This window comes from Chenopodium album, chromosome 14 (genome assembly GCF_948465745.1).
Source record: "Chenopodium album chromosome 14, dcCheAlbu1.1, whole genome shotgun sequence".
Lineage (NCBI taxonomy): Eukaryota > Viridiplantae > Streptophyta > Magnoliopsida > Caryophyllales > Amaranthaceae > Chenopodium > Chenopodium album.
Genome location: NC_137847.1, coordinates 12,588,050 through 12,612,322, shown reverse-complemented (window position 1 = coordinate 12,612,322; position 24,273 = coordinate 12,588,050). Strand labels below are relative to the sequence as shown.

Below are 24,273 nucleotides of genomic sequence, written 5' to 3'. Positions count from 1 at the left end.
AGCTATATGACTAATTAAATGATTAAGTCACTAGATTAAATTAAAAGAAAAATTCATTTTATGAAGAGTGGTTGAACTAGATGTGATCATTGGACGGGTCAGGCCGAGGCCAAAAAACTAGCCCACTTCTCGGGCCAGGTCAAGTCAGGCTAAGCTTGGAAATTTTGTGCCCAAACCCGCCCAAAATGGCCAGGCCATGCGAGCTTTTCGGGCCATTTTCGGCCCGGGCAAAAAAAACAACTAAAAATGCATTTTCAAACTCGTCCAAAAAAAAAAAAATTCGAGCCAGGTCGAGCCAGGTCGCGCCTGACCCGATTTCGAGCCAAAAAATTCCGCTCAAAACCGGGTTGGGCTAACTTTGGTCATGTCTAGGTTGAACTAATATATCTTTGAATTCCTTAAAATAAATTAATAAAATTGTGTGTTGCGTGAAACCTAAACTTGTACTTCGTATATGATTAACTAGTTAAAGTCCCGTGCAATGCACGGATTTTACTAATTATATATCAAAGTACAATATTAATTAATAATTATATACTAAAAAAAAAAAGAATTATAGTATCCTAATATACTACTTATTTATGCTCATTTTTATAACAAGATTACTTAACGTAAAATTTATCCATATAAAAATATTTGTTTGAGTGCGTATGGAAAAAATATAATCGTTTGTTTCGCTTTTAGTATTAAGTTATTGATTGATTTTTTAGTTATGTGACAACCTAACATTACGTTGTATTTTAAAAAAATATTGGGTCTTGTCGTGTTTCCGCCCCATGGCACTTCCATGGTAACGGGCTACAGCCTAGACGCCTAGCCTACCTTTACCCTCGACCCATGGAGCACCCGTTGTAGAACCGTGGTCCGTGGGTGGTCCACAAAAGCATAAAGTCCTAAATCCTAATCCTAAAAATTATACACAAGAAAAACAAAACACAAAATCTTGGAGCTTGCATTGGTTTTTCAGGATCCATGATTAATAACAGCAACACAACCAAGTAGTAGCAGTAGCACCCTGAACTACTGCAAGTCAAATCTCCCCGATTTCTCTCTCTTTCTTTTTCAAATCTCAATCACAAAATCACTGAAAATTCAGATTTAAGAGAGAGAAAATGGTGACCAAATTAGACGAGACTGAGTTGAAGAGATTAGAATCTCAAGTTGAGCATGGTGGTGGAGGTGCTTGGGAATACCTTTGTTTGGTTCGTAAACTCAAAATTCGACGCTCTGATAAGGTTTTGAAGCATGGGTTAACGATTTTGAATGACCCCAAGAAGCGATCTGCTCTTGCGGATGAAGGTACTTTCGAATTTAATTATATTGGATTTTGGTGTTGGTTAATTTTTCTGGGTTTTACTTTGATCGTTTGTTCATCAATTTGGTTATTTATATTGATTAATTACATTGATTTGGGTATTTATTGTTGGGTATATTCCAATTTTCATGTTGGGTGATTGGAGTTTTGGTAATTAATGATTGTTTTTTGATTAATGTATTGTTGATTGGAATTTATTGTTTTTGGTGATTAGGGGTTGTATTCGAATAATTTTATGCTTGCAATCGTACTCGAAATTAGCCTACTTCATTGATATTAGATTTGATTTGGATTTTTTGTAATAAGCATATTCCAATTTTGATGTTTGAATGGGACATTGTTTCCGGATATTAACGGTTAAATTGAAATTAAGATGTATTGTGGATTGGAAGTTGTTGATTTATCCTTGCAATAAGATTAGTAGTGGTATAATGGGCTAAAAAAAAAAATTATGTTGCTCAAATTCCATCGCAGACTAATCTTTGATGTAGTCCAATGTTACTGAAGTGACGAGAATTAGTTAGCGAGTATAATTGTGTGAGATTCTAATTGTGTGATTGGATGCAATGTTGAAGGGTAAGGGAAGGAAGGGATGGGGAAGGGTGGACGGTGGAGTGGGCTTGTGTTTTGCCTCCAAAGCTTTGCAAAGGATTTGGTTTATCAAAGCAAATATTTATTTACTTTTCCCTTTCTCTTCTTTCCCCTATTTGTATACAAATAAATGATACGGAGTATTAAGGAAAATAAGTGATAAAAGGATCATCACCCTAGCTCCCCCTATTTGTATCCAAACAAATGATGAAAGGATCATCACCCTCGCTCCCCAAATCTTCTCATCTGAAGTTCTGAACACAGTATAAGTTTGGGAAGTTATTTGTTAACACTTCACAAATGATTTTCAGGCTCCCTCATGTGAGACTCAGAGAGTACAGATATATATTGGGGTATACTAAGTTGAATATTCCTTAATTTGTGTTCGGTGTGGTTTGTAATTGCCTTATTCTGTATTCAAAGGACAGTTTGTGTGTGCTACTTCTGCCAATACTATTCTTCATTAGAATGTGATCTAAGACAGTTCTTAGATAATGCAACAGTTTGGCAATGGGCTTATCTTATGCTACAAAGTTGGAGATCCAGATTCTAATTTCATTGTTTTGTCTAGAAAAATTTGGGGCTATATGCCAATATCCACCTCATAGCTCTCCTTGTGTGCCTACTTTTATGAGCAAATGAGCCTAGGTTGTGAACTTTAGCAACTTTGTTGAAAATTTCAATTTTTTTTGTTGCTTGACAAAAATAGGTAAACTTTCCCTAATTTATACTTCCTCCGTTTTTTTTTTAGTTGACACCATTTGACTTTTACACTATTCACACAACACGCTTTGACTAGCTTTTGTGGTTTATAGATACGATAAAATATGTTCATGTGGGATCTTGTTTGAATCGTTTCAATGTATATTTTATTAATATCCACTTTTTATAATTTTACGATGTTGATTATTAGATATATTAATCGTTAAAACACATGCGTTGGCAACCGTGATAATAGAAAGGTGTCAACTAAAAAAAAAACCAGAGGAAGTATAGTTTAATATTTACTTTTTCCTAATGTTCTTTTGAGAAAATGTTTTCTATTCATCTCTAGTGGAATTAGTTGTGTTACTTTTCTTAAGTAGGTTAAGGGTATAACAGTTACACGAGTACCAGATTAAAGGATAGGTAACAAAATAGGATATGTACTTTGTACTGGTTGGTAGTTATTATTTGTGTTTTGTGTAGCAAATTTGTAAGTTTCTCCATTTGAAAACATGGGTTTTAGGTCTCTTATTCAACTATAATATTGATTCTCTTTTGTAGAATGGACATTATATGAGCAAGTTGCCATTGCTGCCATGGACTGCAATTCTCTTGATACAGCAAGGGTATGTAGCAGTGCTTCATGCCATCTAAGTTTATATGTCAATCATTGCTTAATTCACTCCCAAGTCATTGTCTTGCTCCACAAAATATGCTTAATACTCACCAAATGGATAAAGCTGGTTTTATTTCTTATTCATAACTCACAAGAGTAGAATTACCTGTCATTTGTTTCTCCCTATGGATCTATTAATGTAAAGTTTTTGCAGGACTGCATTGAAGTTCTGAGCAAGAAATTCCCAGACAGCAAAAGAGTTGGTGAGTTGTTCCCATTGACTTGAGTTTTACTTGCTCCATTATCAATTAAATTTGATAGGTTGTTGCATACAGGTCTTTCCTTGTTTTTATGGGAAGATAAACTGTGATTTGTTAATTTGTATTGGATCATAAGAGATTAAGTTTTACATTTACATAATGATGTTTATGTTAACCTATACAAGTGTGACTTCTCATGTACTGAACTCTGTTATCTTTTTTTCTCCTTTATTTATAAAAATAAAATTGTTTTGTGGTACTTACTTTTGTTTGTGCTAATACATTGTATTAAGAGACTTGAAGCAAATTTGATTTTTTTTTGAATCCCAATTGTGAGGCAAGTAACTTAGGTTTAGAATGAGATAGGTCGCACTTGTATGAGGTTCATTTTCTGATGGAAGCAAACGGATTTATTTGTTAGCGAATTTGATCAAGCAACTAAGAAAGATGGTTATTTGCTATATGTTATTGTGTTTCATTCTACTCGAAAGTAAATTGGTTTTTGAATGAACTCATGGTTCATAATCTATATTGTGTGCAAGGGTCACTTAAGCTAGATGTTGCATTCCATTTGTTATAGCATTAGTTATAAGGTTAATGTAAATTACGTACAGTTTGATATGGAATTTCTAAGCCTATGTTCAGTTAATGCATCTCCTGTTGCAATTGTGTTTTTCTTTGTTGATGTCTGTTGCCCCTCACTACTGCTGAGAATGTTGATAAGAAAACAATGCTGAAAGATTCATGTATGCTACATCATAACCTTGGATTTCCAATGCATTCACATCATACTACTCACAAAGTCTATTAATCTTCAAAAGATTATCTCTAATCAAACAATCTGTCAGCGTAATTTCAGTAATACCAAGAACAAATGTGTATTGTGAGGAACAAGGTGGACTATGTGCAAAAGGGATGCATAAGGAAGTTGTTTTTTTTTTTTTTTTTTTTGACTAATCAAAGTGAAATTATTTAATGGAAAATACATAATGTTCGCTCATAAGGAAGAAGGCATTTTCCATATTAATATGCGAAATGGATACGGTCTGTATTTTCATTCTGTAATGGTGGTTTTGGACCTCTTCTCAAATGAAAATAACATTGTTGGGTCCAACTGACGAAACAGGGTTATATGGTCTAAGAAGCCTCATAAAAAGATCTTTAGAGAATTACTAGCAACTAAAAGAGAATTCAGTCTTTTATTTTGAGCATGATGTGTGCATTTCAGTGAACCAAACTGTTACTTCGACACCCTCATTTACCTCAAAAATTGAGTGTCGTATCGTGTCGTGTCCGACACGACACCCTACTTGGATACTTCATTTTTAACTAAAAACTAGATTTTTTTCTACAAAATGGCCGAGTCCGATACTTGGACACTCGTATCCAAGTAGACACTTAATCCGTGTCCGAGTAACATAGGAAGCACATAATCATTTCTGCTGCCCTAATTAGCAGCATCATATCAAATTGTTAGTGTTAATAGCGGTTGTGGTTACCTGCTTTTAACAGTTTGATTTAAAGTCAAAGGAAGATGAGGATCTATTAAATGATCTAGCACATTATGTGCTTAAGGTCTGGGTAATGCCTTTTGGTTGAAGGGAGGTTGTGATAGAGGAGGATGGCCGATAATTAAAATGTTGTGACTTGAAGCTTAGTCATTAGTGTGAATATTAGGTACATCTTAACATAGGCTTTAAGATAAAGCAGATCTTGCTTGTAAGATTGACACCCAAGAAGTTCAGGTGAAGTATTTGGCCACAAGTTAGAGAAGATGGTCCAAGGATATGAATCTTTTGACAGAAGGAAAGAACTAATGCTGTGGGAAAAACCAGGATGCTACACTATGTGGCTTATCAGTCTTAGACAACAAAAGGCTCAAATTTGGACTTACAGATTGAAAAGAAAAGATGTCTGTTGAGAATACAAAATATGTCAGCAAGGACATGGGGATACCGGGATAGCTTTTTCTAAATATAAACCTAGTATAATGAACTTCAGGCATTGGAAATGGCCAGAAGTAATATAGTCCTCGAAAATGAGTAGTTTAGTGTAGACTGTAGACCCCATGTTTCAATTTGATTTGTCTGTTAGTATGAAGGTGAAATCATTGTTAACAATCTTTGATTTATGGATCTATCAAATTTTCGGTTATAAATATGTATTGGATGACCTCTGTTACTCTTACTATCGAAGGTTTCTTCTCCTATTGTTTCAGTCTCATATCCTACACCATGAATGGTTACAGGTACCCAGGTGTGATACTTAATACTAAATGGAGAAGCAAAAGTTGACGGATCCATGTCAAATGCTTTTTATGAAATTGGAACCTCTAAAGAGTGAAGTGACATATTGTTCAACAACTGTGGATCACATGGATGTTTATTTTGAATGTTACATGTGCTGGAGATCTTAAAGGGAACTGTAGCATTAATGCATGTGTTCATACGTTATAGTAGAAATTATAATGTGGCAGCTCTTTTACACTATTAGTTTGCCAATGTGTATAGGGTTATAGGCTCTATGCTTCATAGTTGGTATCATTTGTGACGGACTAAACTTACTTTATGTATTGAATTGCTCACAAAGGCTGTATCTTGTTTTAAGTGTAAGTAGTTATAGAACAATCGAGAGTTGGATTTAGCAATGAGGCTATTTATAAACTTAGTTTTAATGTTCTGTACGTTGAATGTTTCACAGGTAAGTTAGAGGCTATGTTGCTTGAAGCAAAGGGTTGTTGGGAAGAGGCAGAAAGTGCTTACACAAGTCTTCTTGAAGATAATCCACTTGATCAAGTAAGTTTCATTTTCCTTGGTTGCCTACACCCTCCTGTTTCTCATCACTGTTGCGTCTATTGAACCTTTAATGAGCTGACACCTGATGGCCTGTGATTTGTGTTGTCTGTTACAGAAGCAGTCAGTTTGTGGAACTTATTTTATTTCTGAAGCAATTACATTAATAATTTTTTCTCTGTAGGTTGTCCATAAAAGAAAAGTGGCCATGGCAAAGGCTAACGGTGATCTACTTAAGGCCATTGAATCCCTTAACAAATATTTGAAAGTGTAAGGCTCTTGCATCAGATTATTGCTGATGGTTTATCTCTACTTTGCTGCTCCCTCCCATTGAAATGATAGCCACAGATTACTTTTGTGTTTATCACTGTATGATGCAGAGTATCAAACTTTTCCTTAGAAATCAATTAAAGTTTTTTTTTTTTTTTTTTTTCTTCTTCTTCTTCTTCTTCTTCTTCTGTCCAAAATAAGAGCAATATACATAATAAATTGATAATCAGATTTTTGCATACCGGTTCTGTACAACCAACCAGAATTTTTAACATTTCCACTAAGAAAACTGGATTCTTCCTGATTAGTTGCGCAATGCATGCTTCTGTGATGTAAAGATAGCATGTCATGTCCATCTTAATGATGTGTCCTATTATTTTGAAATAATAATTGCGTTAATTTCCCCTCTCTTTGAAGTAATTACAGTGTTTCTACAACTAAATGTATCTGAGATTCTGAGATGACGAGAAGTCATTTATTTGTCTTGTTTTTGCTAGATTTATGGCAGATAATGATGCATGGAGGGAACTTGCAGAAATCTATGTCTCACTGCAGATGTAAGGCATCTTGACGTGTAATTCATTCAAATTTATGTGCCTCCAACTTTACACTGCTTGACAAACTCCTTCCCGCATGCTTAACATTATGCTTTATGTAATTAGGTATAAGCAAGCTGCTTTTTGCTATGAGGAGCTCATATTAGCTCAACCTACAGTACCTTTGTATCACCTTGCTTATGCTGATGTAAGTACTTTTACTCTCTATCAAACATTTTTTTTTTTTGGAGGTTTTGTGTAATCTTACTGGAGAACCATTAGAATTAACCTAGATAAGCCTGCATCCTGGAATTGGAGGCCTGAAAGTCTTTTACATATTATTTGGGGGCAGCAATGAAATTTCTTGAACCAAATTCCATAAAGAAAGTGGTAATATTATCTGTGGATGTGAGTGATATCTAATTCTCCCTTGTTTCAACACCACCAATTTACTATGGAGTACTTCGCAGTTCTGATACAAAAATGTGCTTTTGAGTAGTCCCATTGATAGACCTAGACATTTTTTGAAGCGGGTGCAGACATGCAGTATAGTTTGTTTTTAAACATATCAAATAAAAAATTAAGCAATGTTAAAAATGGGGATGTATTGATTTTCAAGTGTGGATAAAGAGCATTTTCTGAGCTCTTGAAGGCTTAAAGTTGTGATCTTCAAGTAAAAATGTGTAGCATGAGGCACCTTGCAGTTTATACTTTATAGTATAACATGAATTAACTTTTTTCATTATCGCTCCATTGTATGTAAAATTGTAAATCCATCACTAAGTGGTCCTAAATGGCTCTAAACCATTGTATTTTGTTGTTAACGGCCCTACTAAAATTGGTTCTGACTAAAGTGGACAACATTTTGACCAGGCAGGTTTTAGAACAATATTCTGACTCAGCCCATAACGACCCTTATTTTATTGCTAACCCTAGCCTGACTCAGGCTGCTAACAATTTTGATTCGTCCAAAATGACCTAACCCCCACACAATATACAGGTTTTAGCCTCTTAGGAGCACTCTAATGAGATATTCTATTGAAGAAGCATGGGCAGCCATTATATTATACTCTGAATAAATATGGCTTATAGAAATCTGCAGTTAACATATTGAATTGTATGAGCTATTAAATTATTGGTTCAGTAATTTTGATTAGCATGCATTATCATATCATATTATGTAAAAGTGTCTATGAACCAGCATCTTGGCAAGTATGTACAGTAGACATTTTTACTATTAAAACCCAGTATGCTATTTTGAAACTGTTAGTTACAGCTGCATTTTGGGATTTGCATTTTGTGTATGCTAATACTTTTAATTATTAATCACTGACCTGGTATATTTATTTTGTCAAAGTCCTGAATGGATTAATACCCTCCTAAAGCCCAAACCCTTTGCCTTTTCTTGCTAACTAAGGTTTGAGACACTGACATGTGTGAAAGGGAGGAGCTAGCCCTATAAATATCAAGGGAACAATGTCATTGCGTATATGATTATCAATATGTCACAAATCTGTCACACTTCTAGCCATTCTTGTTTTGCTAAGTTGTACGCATGGCCTAGAACCCTAACATTATGTAGGATGCCTATGACTACAATTTTCTTCTCATTGATTCTCTAATTTAGTGGCTAGGACTAGGACCATGTATTGTGGTAAATAAACATGTGCTGGTTATGTGATTGATGTTGGAGATAATTTAAAAGTTATGTGTCTAATGTTAATATATATTTTTCAAGGGGATGGTGTGTATTTGCTCTTACAACTGTTATGTGTTTATGAGTTTCATTTCAAGGGATAAGATTCTTAAATATTGCTGCCACTTTTCATTTGTTATATGCTTATATCCTTGTTGACGATGGAATCATTGAATGGTGGCCTCGTGCCTAATGTTGGCTTGCGTTGTTTTCAGCTTACCTATAATATCTTTTAAGCATGACATTAACTATTTTCTTTGGCCACATAGGTGCTTTACACTCTTGGAGGATTGGAAAACCTTCAGACAGCCAAGAAATACTATGCTGCCACCATAGATTTTACAGGAGGCAAGAACACCAGGGGGCTTTATGGTGTTTGCCTGGTCAGTTTTTTTCCTTCCCTCCATTCTTACCTCCTTTACACTTGGCATGTTTAATCGCCCATCACTACTACATCTACATGCAAGTTGCCTTAAGTTGCTAATGATTTTCATTAATCTAATTACAGTGTACTGCCGCCATCGGGCAGCTGGCCAAAGGCCGAAACAAGGAAGATAAGGAGGGTGAGTTGCATTCCCTTGCGGCCAAAGTCTTGGAGAGAGACTACAAATATAGGGCACCCGACAAGCTTCCTTTGCTGACATCTACCTTGAAAAACTTGAAACTTTAGTCATAGCTCTTCAATAATTGAGTTTATATGTTCATTTGATTGTTATTCTAACAGCGATAGAGGCCACAGTATCACGTGCCAATGGTGAAATTATCTAAATTTTGTTTCCTATGCATTTACTTATATTCATTATGTTTCTTCTTTTCTATACTAGTTTTGACCCGTTACAGGGCTGATTTTAACGATAATTCCATTTATTGGAATTTTACGCAATTGTGTTTAGAAGGATTTAATGTCGAAGTACTCCGTGTGTCAATTAGATGTTTTTTTAGATGGGTTAGCAGATGATTAATATGCTTTATTTATTTATTATGTACTCCGTAATATTTACATTCCTACGCTAAAGTGATAATTTCTAAGAATGGTCCTAAGCTAATTATTAATTTGACGTAAGATGCTGTGATTATCAATCATTGTAGTTGATTATTAATTTGACGTAATATGTTGTGATTATCAATCATTTTGCTTTAATTGGTTATGCGTAACACCTGGGAAAGCATCTGGGGTCTATTCGGTCAAGTTCTAGTTTTATGTCGTTATTCAAATTAGAGTGATTTCCATACAAAATACTTCATTAGAAAATGTCTAAAGCCCTATTCTCTTAAAAAAAAAAGAAAAAAAAATAGTACAGTAAAAATCAGTAGTTTTAAAGAATATTAATTCAACAAAAATAATTTCAATTTAACAAAATAAGGTATTAAGGTGAATAAAATAAAGTGTAAATTTCATAATTAGGCTACATTCTAACAAAATTATCGGCATTTTTTCCACATCATCCGTTATAAAGCCTTTCTTTTTATTTTAAATTTTTTTTTTTTTTTTTTTTTTTACCAATTTGGACCAAAACTGCAATTGAACTAGCCTATTTATCTGAAATGAAACCGTTGAATAACCGATTAACCGGGTGATGGGTTGTATTGCCACTCGAATACACCCTGACCCATCATCAGATCCATCCAGTATATGCTTCTACGGGTTGGGTTAAGAATTTTTTTTTTTTTTTTTTTTTTTTGACATGATGTTGGGTTAAGAATTAACCGAATTAGGGCATGTTCTGATTGACTGAACTGAACTGAAGTTATTAGAGCTGAAATGAAATAAGCTGAACTAAATATTTTATGAGGGAAGGATATTAAGATAAGAAGTGGACTTAAAATAAGGTGAAGAGAACAAATCCTTAATTATATTCTTACCGTCCCATAAAACCATAACATATTTCGAATTAACTAAACAAATAGCTAATACACCTGGCGAAGGAAAAGAAGCCGTGCACAGCAGTTCATAAAACACAAAGATCCCGGCCTTCACACGTTCTTCTAAAGTATAAACACTGGTCACCCACACACACTATTTCTTTTTCTCAATCGTAGGTCTCATTAACAAATTACCCCCAATTTTTTTGCAACCACGATTCCCCAAAATCTCTGTATTCCTATTTTCTCTCTCATCTTTCCTATTTTCGCGACTTAATCGATCTAATTCTACTCTTTCACTCGTCAATTTTTCTGGGTGGAAGATCGATTTAATCTAGGGTTTCGCTCATCTTCACGATTTGCCAGCATGAATCAAGAATAGTATGTTCTCTTAATTTAGCTGATTGTTGTTTATATTGCATTAATTTTGCTTTATTTCAGTAGTAGACTGGATTTTAGGGTTAGGGTTTTCTGATTTGGTATTTTAATTTTTTTTTTTTTTTTTAATTGGGGCTAAATAGTGTAGGTTGTTTGGATGTTAGTGGAAGATTATGTAATTGTTAATAGGTGGACTTGTTTTTAATGATTATGTAATTAGTTTTGGTTATGGTTTGTTGATATTTTGCAAAAATTACAATGTATGTAAATAAATTGGTGAAAATGTAGTTCTTTGGAAATGATAGATGAAATGGTCGGTTAATATAGATGTTATTCTGTGATTATGTTATTTTTTTGAGTCTAAGACAATTGATTGATATGCTGTGATTTTGATGTTGAACAATGTCTGTCGTGCAGTGATTACCTTTTTAAGCTTTTGCTTATTGGAGATTCCGGTGTTGGAAAATCATGCCTTCTGCTGAGATTTGCGGTAAAATGTTAACTTTTGATTATGTTTGTATTGCGAAAATGAGACTAGGCTCTTTTTTTGCTTCTTGCTTCTAAGGGAATGATTATGTACTTAATGGAGCTTTAATGCTTCTCTTATGCAGGATGATTCATATGTCGAGAGCTACATAAGCACAATTGGCGTTGATTTTGTGAGTATAATTTCCTGATGTGGCAATGAACTACTTTCCTCCTTCCTCTACCCCGTTATAAAAAGTTATGTTGAGTAGATTTGATTTTTCTTTAGACAATTAGAACTGTAAATTTTACTTGGTATGAAATAATTATTTGTTTCATGTTCTAGCTATAGGACTAGTAAAACCCTATATCTGGAAATTGAGACATTAGTTGGTGATATGGAACATCCGAACATGTAGGGCTATTAGTCAGCTAAGTGAGGTGATACTTGCTGCGGTATTAGCTGGTTGTCTGTAGACTCTATATTCCACCCATTGCTATAATGTTGCATCTGTATATTGAATGTGATGAAAGAGGGCTAAGGTACTTTGACTATTTAAAATAAATCTGATCAGTCTAAGATGTAATTCCTAACATTCAGTCTTTTCCTTTTTTTTTTCCCCCTCTTATCTTGTCTTTTCATGTATTTTTTCTTTCTTATCTTTACTTCCACTCTTTGAAGACTGAACAATAATAAGTATTTAAGTAAAATATTTCAAAGACTTTTTTTTTTTTTTTTTTTTTTTTTTTTTTTTTTTTTTTTTTTGTGAAAGTACTGGAATACATGAGTTGTAAAATGTTGGTGTCCTTGTCTCTAGATATCTAATGATTTTTTTTAACTGTATCATTTTTTATATATATAATATAATAAAATGTTTCCCTTTGTCAAACTCTTGGATCCATACTTGAGTTGGACACTCATTCGTGAGTTTGAGCATCTAGAAAAAAAAGAGAAAGTGGCGGATTTACTTTACTGATCAGTTTTCTGAAATAACTTTTCTTTTGTAGAAAATTCGTACAGTCGAGCAAGATGGGAAAACCATTAAGCTTCAAATTGTAAGTACTTGCATTTTTGCATTTGCTATGTGAATTATAAGCTTGGAAACAGACTTTGATGTCACTCTTGTCCAATATAGTGGGATACTGCAGGACAAGAACGTTTTCGGACTATTACAAGTAGTTACTACCGTGGTGCTCATGGAATTATAGTAAGATGATAAATCTTTGTATTCATATTTAAAAGTCATAGTGCCTTGTTAATGTTTTTGTTTTCTTTGCATTAATGCGATGTTTCTTTTAGATTGTGTATGATGTAACAGATCAACAAAGCTTTGATAATGTCAAGCAATGGCTGAACGAAATTGATCGCTATGCAAGTGACAATGTTGTCAAAATTTTGGTCGGAAACAAAAGTGATTTGACTTCTAACAAGGTGGTTTCATATGAAACAGCGAAGGTATTGTTAGCCTACTCTTGCACTTTGATTTTATATCATCTATTCATTCCGAGGTTTTTGGTGTTAGGTCAGCCTGCTCTGATGAACCATCATTTAGTTCTGCTATTTCCTGTCTGCAAAAATGAAATTTTGAGAGAAGATCGATATTTCAATTTCACCCTTTTGGAAGAGTGTGTGCTTTTTGAAAACCTAAGTGTCACCTTCTCTTGCTGCTGACCATTTATCATCCCACTTGTCATCTGGTGCCCTTGAAAGATAAATGTAGTCCCTAGCATTTTGTGTGTCAATTTCCTTTATGAAGGACCCTATAAAGAAATAACCTATATTTTGAAAAGAGTTGTCCTATTAGCATTTAGCAATTAGCAATATTGCTGATCATTGAAACTGGCCTTATCCAATTGTAGGAACCATGACTAGGTATGTTCTTTGTGTAGGATTTTTTTGTTGTTTCAATTGTGGGTTAAAATTAGTGACATTTGTCTCATGGAGCTCAAGTGGAAGTCATTTTGATCAGTGGAGGGAATGATTTTTGTGTATGGGATCATCTATTGCTATGGCCTATGGGTATGACTTATGATACATTGAAAATAGGGAAAGCACATCCAAGATAGATTTCTGTTGGCCATTTGGCGGTTTGAAATAGTGAAATTGGAATTGGTGTTATTTTGACAATTTTATTTGATGTTGAGGTGTTTGAAAATTAATTATGTTTCTTATCTTTTGCGAAGGCATTTGCTGATGAGATTGGAATCCCATTCTTGGAAACAAGTGCTAAGAATTCAACAAATGTAGAAGACGCATTCATGACAATGGCTGCAGAGATCAAAAAAAGGTTAGGTTTTGCTTTCTCTTATCTGAGAAAAACCAAATCAATATGGTCATCATCATTTTTTCGAAAGCTCCTATACAAACAAAGTCCTATAATGTTTACAAGATGGATTTGGCCAAATATGATGATGTATGACCTTGTATACGTGCTGGATTTTTTTTTATTCAACTTTTGAAAAAGCTTTATATCAAAAGTCTGCAGAGTAATTGTTTCAGATTACAAGATTAGGTGGTTAACACTTAGCAGTCTAAAGAGCATATTGTGTTATGGCTTGGCTATGTTTTTAATCCATTTTGGGTTATTGATTAGATTTCTGCTTCACTGTACTGTTCTACACATCTAATTGATGAATTACCCTTGTGGCTGGAAAGTTGTAATGTTATCTAAAATTCACTTTTTCCGTATGTAGAGTGGCAAGCCAACCAGCATCAAGTGCTACCAGACCAACAACAGTACCAATCCGTGGGCAGCCTGTGGGACAGAAGTCCAACTGTTGCTCGTGATTTACGGGTCTTTCGGTTATGCTTCTAATCAGGGCATGCCATAGAGCAGGACTGCACAACCAAAGAAAAGTGACAGGGTGTGTTGTTCATCAGTCTTATTGCAAGTTTCATGTCTGTATATTATGTTTTACTCAATGAAATTGAAGTGTGATCTTTTATGTGTTGGATAGAATTTAAAATTTGTTATTCTCATCAACAGTAGCTTGATATACACTTAAAAGTGGTGGTTGTTCTGGACCCAATGAAACTGTTCTATTTGCTTTTAAGCATCTAATGTGGATCTTTTGAATCATGTTATTTAAGATTATTACCCATATATCCTTTGTCACGATGACAAATGGTAGCCTGGGCGGTGAACTACACTGCCTTGGACTTGATCCTCGGATTGATCCTTCCGCTAGCAGAGGGTATGGAGTCTGTATTGGCTTTTACTTTCCTTGTGCTCTTTGATATACACTTAAAAGTGGTGGTTGTTCTGGACCCAATGAAACTGTTCTATTTGCTTTTAAGCATCTAATTTGGATCTTTTGAATCATGTTATTTAAGATTATTACCCATATATCCTTTGTCACGATGACAAATGGTAGCCTGGGTGGTGAACTACACTGCCTTGGACTTGATCCTCGGATTGATCCTTCTGCTAGCAGAGGGTTTGGAGTCTGTATTGGCTTTTACTTTCCTTGTGCTCTTTCTAGCTATGTAGCTATGCTTAACAGCTTAAGTAAGTGAACAAAAAAATGGAAACCAACTGCCCCTCTGACTGGGAAATGGTTCTCAAGAACCTTCCTGCTGGAAATCGTCTAGCACCAGACATCCTATCTGGCCACTAGAAAAACTCTCCGGTCTCCTCATTATAATACTACTTCCGTTTTTAAATAAATGTTACACAGCTTGGGCTTTCCAATTAAGGAATAGGCGAGGTGACAGTTGAACAGATGAAGAGAGGAATCATGTGATGAGTACCAAAAATGGGTGTATAGCAATTAATATGGAACTCTTAATTCTATTCTATTTTGTTTTATTGTTTTGAAGAAATTAATATGGAACTCTTAAATCAGGGAAACTAGAGCGAATATGGGCTAACGCACGGGATATACACAATACTCGTATGTATAGTTAGAGGGGAAAAAAACGGTAAAAGTGAAAGTTATAGATTTTTTTTATTTTTGGAAAAAGGAAGTTATTTTTAGGTTATTGAAAAAAACAAAAAAGTGCACAGGATTGGAGTTTCGTAGGAACTTGGTGAGAAGTTAGAAAAAACAACACTTAAATTATATGAAAAATGTAGTGCTTCGTAATTAATACGGAGTAGAAAATGGAGGAAGTATCAAGGAAAGTTGTTGCTTCTCTATTTAATCTAACCAATGAATTAACAAGTCGGTGGATTTGATCTCATTTTCTTATGGAAAATTTGCAAATTACAGCCATTTAAAGTTAGTGTTTTGCAAATTGTAGCTATTTAAAAATTTTTTTGCAAATTGCAGCCCAAAAGCTGTAGCTCAATTTAACTTTTTTATCGGTTTACGTGTTGAAAAATATTTGGTTAAGGTTTTAGGGCCATTTTAGCTCTTAAGAAACCGAATTGAGTTCGAAATTAGCAAAAAAATAACATAAGTGTCTCGTTTTTACAACAAAAAATAATTGTCTACAAATCGATACATTTTTGTTACGCAAAACGAGGTACTTACGTTATTCTTTTTTTTTTTTTTTTAATTACAAGCTCAATTCGGTTCTTTAAGGACTAAAATGGCCTCTAAAACCTTAACCGAATATTTTTTGACACCTAAACCGATGAAAAAGTTGAATCGAGTTGCAATTTACAATTTATAAGAACTTTTGAGCTGCAATTTGCAAATTTTTTTTAAATGGCTGCAATTTGCAAAATACAAACTTTAAATGACTGTAATTGACAAATTTTTCTTTTCTTATTGTAAATAATACGGAGTTGACCCTTTTGTTAATGTATAATTTTAAACATAAATATCTTTTAAAATATACATAGTACTATATACTACTAGATGAATTTAACAACACTATATATATATATGTGAATAGTGCCTAGTTGCCGACCTATATAAAAAACGGATGAAGTATAATTTGGAATCCATATGTGATCAATGAAGAACTAAAATGCAAGTACCGCCACAAAGTCATAAATGTTGTTGGTAGTTGGTACTTGGTTTGAACCACAATTGAATTGTATTGTATTCATCCTTTGGTACGCGTACGCCTTGTGATTTTTTGAGGACTGATTATCTACTTATACGGAGTTAGTTATAACTATCACTGTCAATTCAGTTCTTTTTTTAGCAGCAAGCTTATCATATTCCATGCACCTCCAACAATAACACCATTAGCACAACATACCCCGTCCAGCCGTACGTCCTATGGACACCCCTCACCACCACGTCGCGGTTTGCACATTCCCATTCGGAACCCATGATGCCCCTCTCCTTCACCTAATAAAACACCTTGCATCTGCTTCACCTGACACCCGCTTCTCCTTTATCAACACTGTTAAATCCAATTCTACATTGTTCAGCACCAAGGATGCTACTAACATTGTCCCATGCAACCTCGAGGAAAAGAACAATGAGGCGGGGGGTAACCCCATTGAGGACTTCATTGTTTCTGCGCCATCGAATACTTATATCCGACGGCGAATGGAGGAGGTCGAGGAAAAAGTTGGTGTGAAGATTAGTTGTGTGATATCTGATGCGTTTCTTTGGTTTTGTTGTGAGATTACTGAGGAGAAGGGTTTGTCTTGGTTTCCTATTTGGACTGCTAATGTTGTTAGTCTTACTGCTGCTTTTTATACTGATGTTCTTTGGACTAAATTTGGCGTTCTCAAATCAAACAAGGTATTCTATATATACTCCCTTTGTTCGAAATTAATTCGTGTTAGAAATTTCAATTATAACGATTTTTTATGAAAATGTAACAACTTTTTTATACATCTGACATTGATTTATGTGATTTATTAGTTTTATGAAAATTGACGTTCACGCCAAAAGAATCAAGCTTCTAAATTACCTTAGGTTCATAAGAAAAATAGAAATTTTGTCAGTTGAATTGATTATTAAAATAAATTGAGGATAATAGAGCCTAAGAGTCCAAAAAAAAGTCTAAAAATCCAAAAAAAAAATAATACAAGTTTATCTTCTTGATAAACATAATATGTTTATCTTTTTGATATTATTTTTCTAGATAAACAAAATATGTTCATCTTATTTTATGTTTATCAAATAATAAAAATGTAAATAAATCAACAACATTTTGTCATAGGTCTTTTAATTTTTTGGAAATTTTGATTTTTACCACAAAAAAAATAAAAAAAATTATTTTTTTACCACCAAAACTTTTAGAACTTTTATTTTATCACAAAAAAAAAAAAAAATTGTAAAAATTGTATTTTACCACCTATCGTCAAGAAAACCATTAAATCTAACGGTTTTAAAAAAATTCTTTGAATTTTGCGCGCAAAACATATTCTTCATAGGTTTAGGGGGGCATTTTGGCCCTTTAGATCCAATTTAAGGTTAGAATTGACAAAAAATGACCGAAAATGTCTCGTTTTGTCAATCGAGGTATTTAAACTCGCAAAACGAGGCATTTTCGATAATTTTTTGTCAATTTTGACCTCAAATTGGATTCTTTGGGGCAAAATGCCCCGAAAACCCCTAAAGACCATGTGTTTGACACGATAATCGAATAATTTAAAAAATTCTGTTAGGTTTTTGACGATAGATGGTAAAAAACAATTTTTAATTTTTTATTTGGTGGTAAAATAAAAGTTTTAGAAGTTTTGGTGGTAAAAAAACAAATTTTTGATTTTTTTTTTTTGTGGTAAAAGTAAAAAAATCCTAATTTTTTTTTATTTATTTACGATTTTGTCCTTTGATAAGTAAATTCTTTTTGTCAATGACATAAAATGAGGCTTCCTCCTAAGAGTCAAATTACATGATCTTTAAATATTCAAAAGAAACTACTTCGTATCTTTTTTGGAGCTAAGTTGCTTCTCTTTTGCTGTTCTTTGTAAAATATTCAGTTTTACTACTATGAAATAAAAATCTTTGAAACATTCTTTGTAAACTTTCACCAGGAATCGAAGGCCGAGAAGATGAACTAGTAGATTGTGTTCCTGGATTTTCAAATGTACGCCTTAGAGACATAGTAGATTGTGTTCCTAGATTGGTTACAGAAAATATAGACTCGATTTTCGACCAAATGGTATACAAAATGGGACTAATGTTGCCTAAAGCCAAAGCTGTTGTCGTAAACACTTACGAGAATTTATCACCCGTAATCACCAATGACCTCAAATCTAAAATGAGGTTGCTCTGTGTTGGACTGTTCCCTTTGATATTCCCATCTGAAGTCATTTTCGACAAATATGACGTGTCTTCCTTGGCTAGACAACCAAAAAGAAAAATCTGTTGTGTACATTAGCTTTGGCACAGTAATGACACCCCCACCAAACGAGTTTGTAGCCTTGCAGAAGCTCTAGAGTGTGCAGGTTTTCCTTTCTTGTGGTCAATAAACGACTTGATTAACACTATGTTTGGATAACAATAGTGAAGGGAAAGGGATGGGAAGGAAAAAGAGGGAAAGGGAGGGGAGGGGAGGGAGAAGGGAGCTTCTATTTTTCTTCCAAAGCTCTCCAACAATGGAGAGATTTGGTTTATTAAAAGGAAAAGGAAAATGGATCCTTTCAATTCCCTCCTTGCATTAGCTATCCAAATAAAGGATGATGTATCCTTCCTTTTCTCTTCTCTTCCCTTCTTTCCATGTCTCTATATCCAAACATAAGGGGCACTTACCAATTTACCATCATGGTTCATAGACCGTGTTAAGGAATGAAGATGAGGCTTTTGGGAAGATAGTGCAATGGGCACCACAAATGAAGGTACTAGGACACCCTTCCATATGAGGGTTTGTAACGCATTGTGGCTGGAACTCGGTCTTAGAGAGTGTTGTGAACGAGGTGCCTCTTATATATGTAGGCCAATGCTTGGGGATCAGAGGGTGAATCAGCGGTTTATTGAGTGTATATATAAGTTTGGGGTTAGAGTTGAAGGCGGTGTTTTCACTAGGAGCGGGATGATCAAGGCGTTGCATCGAGTTTTGTCCAGCAATGAAGGGAAGGAGATGAGGAAGAGTGTAGAAGGGCTAAGAGAGCTGGCTGAAGAAAGTACTAAACAAGGTGGTAGCTCACTTGAGAACCTTAATGCTTTGATAGAACTAATCTCTAGTTCAGTATAAAATTAATTCGTCTTTGAATGTTCTTCAAGATTTTGTCTTTGAATGTTAATTTGTAATAATTTAATTCTTCTAGGGATCAAACAACAAGCTTTGGAGTGATAGTGTCTTATGGTAAACTCTTTACTAGTTACACTAAGTGATGCTCGCTATTATTTTACTATTTCAAAATGAATAAATGAATTTTAAAAATAGATAAATGATTTATAATTAATTTTGCTATTAAATAATAAATCAAAATAAACCAATAAAAAAAATTAGTATAATGGTAGTTATTTTAAGGATGACTACCATAGAATCATCTACTAGATCTGAGCATGAGACGGGTCAACACAACTTAACTACAACACAAAAATGACCTGACCTAACAATGATTTTACCTAATAGTAGCATACCACAAGCTTGACTTCACACACGAGACGACACGCTGAAGGACCTGTATAGTATCATCTATGGATTACAAATTTGGCATGTGTCCAACATGAATATCTTTTGATGCGATTTCCTACTTGCTCAATTTCTCCTCCTATGTGTATAACTTTGTCAACTCATGCAAAAATTTGTACAAGGTTTAACAAAAAAAACTTGTTAATTAAAACTTATAAATTATCTATTTACCCTCTAAACATCAAATATAAAACCAAATAACATAAAAACTAAAACTAAAAGAACTTTACTCCAATGAACATAATACTTGTAGGAATGATCATAACTAAGGCTGGCAATCGGATCAAGTCGGGTCGGGTTCGTGTTCGGGTCAGGTAATTTCGGGTCAGATACCCCCTGACCTGAACCTGATCCATTTAACATTTCGGGTTGAAAACCTCAACCTGAACCTGATTTTTTCGGGTTCGGGTCAACCTGAAAAATGACCTTATTTGACCTGATTTTTTGTTAGGATTTAAGTAAGGTTATTTTAACCTGAAATTAACCTGAATATGACCTGAAATTAACCTGAATATGACCTGAAATTAACCTGAAACTGACCAAAACAACTAAACAACAAAGTTTCAAACCACAAAGGCACAAACATTCAATGCTTCAAACAATCAAATCTAACAAAAAGTCCAAATAAAACCAAAAGTAGTCTAAGTAAGGCACCTAATTATCAATTACAAACCAGAAATTACAATCCAAACAAGTTCAAATATCTAAGTTCTCAAATAACATTAGAGGATTCAAAAGGGCTTTCAAGTCTTTCAAAATCGGGTGATGTAGGTTGCGTATCATTCTTGTTCTCTATCTCAAGCTTCATAATTGATCCACAAAGCATTTCCAATTGAGGATCCATAGAGTCTACAAAACACACACACAAAAACACAAAACAAGTTACCATCAATAATACATGCCAACATAAGAAATAAAATCAGATTACATTATATATAAGTTACCTTGCCCAAAGGCCCAATCCCTTAAGCAAATTATAGCCTCCACTGTATCTGGCTTCAATGAACTTCTATAACAATCAAGTACCCGACTCTCGGTACTAAAGGCTGATTCAGAAGCCACAGTTGATACGGGGACAGCAAGAACATCTTTAGCCAAATTGAGCTAAAACAGGGTAACAAACTGAACAAGTTCTCCAATAAGCTAAAATATCAATGTTGCTGGATCGAGGCATAAGTGGCTCCTCATAATACATTTCCATCTCTGATTTCATAGCCACAGATGATTGCTCAACAGAAAAATCATCAAAATCCTATAAAAACCAAATCATAAATATCAGATTATATTATTATATAATCAGATTAATATCAGATTATAATCAGATTATTTAAAATCAGATTATAATTAGATTATTTAAAATCAGATTATAATCTGATTATATAAATCAGATTATATAATCAGATTATAATCGAATTATATAATCAGATTATAATCAGAATATATAAAATCAGGTTATAATCAGATTATACAAATCAGGTTATAATAAGATTATATAAATCAGATTATATAAATCAGATTTCATAATGCAACAAAACATTAAATCAGATTTCATAATACAACAAAACATAAAATCAGATTTCATAATATGATAATACAACAAAACAGATAAGGGAAGAAGTGTTTACCTTCATAAAATCATCACAAGGTTCCTTCACAACCTCAGAATCAGTAGATTTGACATTTACATTGCTTGATGAAGAATGAGATGCGGCATACGAATTGTATAGTTCCTTTATAGAATTGCTAACTTTAGAGAACTCAAGCTCATATTCAACACCATCCCCATAGATCCTCTTGTAACCCCATTGGACACATTGAATCTTATATCGTGGATCCAACACCACAGCAACAGCCATAAATGTACTAAAATCAGCCCAATACTTTCCAAATTTGTCAAGCATCTTGTTAGCCATTTTTTGCATAAAAAGATCCGAACTTATCTTTTCATTTTTAATAACAATCTAACCTTTAAAACATTAGAAAAGTAAAGATTGGAAGTAGGATATTTGGTTCCGGAAAAGGCTAGTGTGACATCATGAAAAACTTTCAAAAACTTGCATATTTTCTCTACTCTACCCCATTCTTCCGTGGAAGGACAATGAGCATAGTTGGCATCAACTTTTTGAAAGTGAATTAACGCTTTTTTGAAATACAAAGCACTATCAAGCATCATGTAAGTAGAGTTCCATCTAGTGGGAACATCTTGTTGTAAAGATCGAGTTGATTGAAGTTCAACATGTGCTACACAACTTATAAATCTTTGTTTTCTAGATTGAGAACTCTTACAATATTTAACACTCTCCCTAATCTTACACACAGCCCCATCAATCTCTTTTAAACCATCTTGAACAACTAGATTAAGAATGTGAGCACAACACCTTACATGAAAAAATTCCCCACCACAAATCAAATCAAGTTCCCCTTTAAGATTTTCAGCAAAAACATCATTTGAAGAAGCATTATCTAATGTAATTGAAAAAATGTTTTTTTGAATACCCCATTCCTTTAACAACCCATACACATGATCACATAAATGAATACCGGTATGAGGGGGAGCAATGTAAGAGAAGTTCAGAATCTTTTTTTGCAAACACCAATATTTATCAACATAATGAGCAATTAATGAAATGTATCCATCAGTGGTTATGGAAGTCCAACAATCAGAGGTCAATGAAATTCTACCCGAAGAAGAGGCCAACACATTTTTCAATTGCTCCTTTTCTTTTTTTTGCATCTTAAGCACATCAGATTTTATGGTGTTTCTTGTGACAGGTTTGAAATTAGGATTCAGATAAGAAAATAACCTCTTAACACCCTTATACTCCACAAATTGAAAAGGCAGATCATGCTCAACAATAGCAAGACACAACAATTCACGAAAATAGGAAGCATCAAATTCAGGCAATCTATTCCCTAAACCAGAAGATGTTTTCTCTAAAATCATTTGACGAACATCCCTAAATGACCTTTGTTTACAATTTTTAAGATGACGATGAAGATTTCCTGTTCCATTCGTACTATTACCATTAAAACTTACACCACACTTTTTACATTTGCAAATCAAATTACCATTTGCATCAGGCTCATCCATAAACTCAAAGTGCACCCAAACATCAGAAGAAAGGCGACGTTGGCGTTTTTTACCAGTAAGAAGCACACGAGGTTTTTTAGGGGAAGCTTTCTGGCTTCTGCTCTTCCTCTTATCATCCATTGTTGAATTAATTTCTTCCTCCTCTCCGGAAGAAAGTTCTTGAATATTGTTGGACATAATTACTTCCTACCAAATTACATTAACTAGAATTACTTCCTTTATCATCCAAAAAATTCATATAATCCATAACAAAATCAATAAATCAATTTGTATAATTAGCATAATGCTTATATAATTTTGTATAATTACATAAAATCAATAGATAGCATGAAAATAACAAAGTTAATTCGAATAATCAATAAATAACTTCGTATAATTACATAAACTAGCATAAATACGCATAAATCCATAAATCAATTCATATAATTACATAAACAAGCATAAATTCGCATAAATTTGCATAAATCATTTCGTGTAATTATATAAACTCGCATGCATTCGCATAAATCCATAAATCAATTCATATAATTACATAAACAAGCATAAATTTGCATAAATTCGTATAAATCAGTCGTGTAAATGTGTAATTACATAATCTAACATAAATTCGCATAAATCAATTCATATAATTACATAAACTAGCATGAATTCGCATAAATCCGTAAATTAATTCGTATAATTACATAACCCAGCATAAATTCGCATAAATTAATTTGTATATACTTGTAAAATAACAAAATTATTTCGTATAAACTCACAAATTAAGAACAATAAGCAAGAAACGTACCTTATAAGAGTGAGAAGATAAGAATTATAGTCGAATTCAACAATGGTGAAGTGATTTTAGGGTTTTTGAAATTTTGAGTGTGCCGTTTTTGAGGAGAGAGAAAATTAAAGAGAGAGAACAGAGAAGTGGGTAAAGGACGGCTGATCTAAAATGAGGTAGAAAATGAAAAATTAGGGTTTTCATTTTATATGTAGAAGCCTCTTAAGAAATTGGGCTGGGCTAATTTACAATGTTAAAGTTGTTTAAGAATTTTTTTTTTTTTTTTTTTACTTAAAATTGTTTGGGTTCTCAGGTCGAGTTCGGGTTGACCCGACTTGATTTTGACCTGAAATTTATTTCGGGTTAAGTGGGTCGTTTTCGGGTTGAGATTTTCAACCTTAACCTAACCCATTTAATTTCGGGTTCGGGTTCGTG

General features: G+C 33.8%; 2 protein-coding genes and 1 pseudogene across 2 annotated transcripts; all 3 read left to right on the top strand.

The window, feature by feature from the left end:
• The first annotated feature begins 934 nt into the window (after window positions 1-934).
• On the top strand, window positions 935-9,839 carry LOC145578939 (uncharacterized). The gene is made up of 9 exons (XM_081636235.1): window positions 935-1,299; window positions 3,173-3,237; window positions 3,442-3,490; window positions 6,188-6,282; window positions 6,464-6,549; window positions 7,047-7,106; window positions 7,212-7,293; window positions 9,051-9,164; window positions 9,290-9,839. The coding sequence occupies exons 1-9, from the start codon at window positions 1,113-1,115 to the stop codon at window positions 9,449-9,451; spliced, it is 900 nt and encodes a 299-aa protein (XP_081492361.1). The 5' UTR covers window positions 935-1,112; the 3' UTR covers window positions 9,452-9,839.
• An 881-nt stretch (window positions 9,840-10,720) lies between these two features.
• On the top strand, window positions 10,721-14,541 carry LOC145578938 (GTP-binding protein YPTM2-like). Its single transcript, XM_081636234.1, has 8 exons — window positions 10,721-11,025; window positions 11,440-11,512; window positions 11,634-11,681; window positions 12,496-12,543; window positions 12,624-12,695; window positions 12,788-12,943; window positions 13,672-13,775; window positions 14,182-14,541. The coding sequence occupies exons 1-8, from the start codon at window positions 11,012-11,014 to the stop codon at window positions 14,273-14,275; spliced, it is 609 nt and encodes a 202-aa protein (XP_081492360.1). The 5' UTR covers window positions 10,721-11,011; the 3' UTR covers window positions 14,276-14,541.
• Window positions 14,542-19,162: 4,621 nt separating this feature from the next.
• LOC145577793 (anthocyanidin 3-O-glucosyltransferase UFGT pseudogene) lies at window positions 19,163-19,537 on the top strand (annotated as a pseudogene).
• Window positions 19,538-24,273: the final 4,736 nt, after the last annotated feature.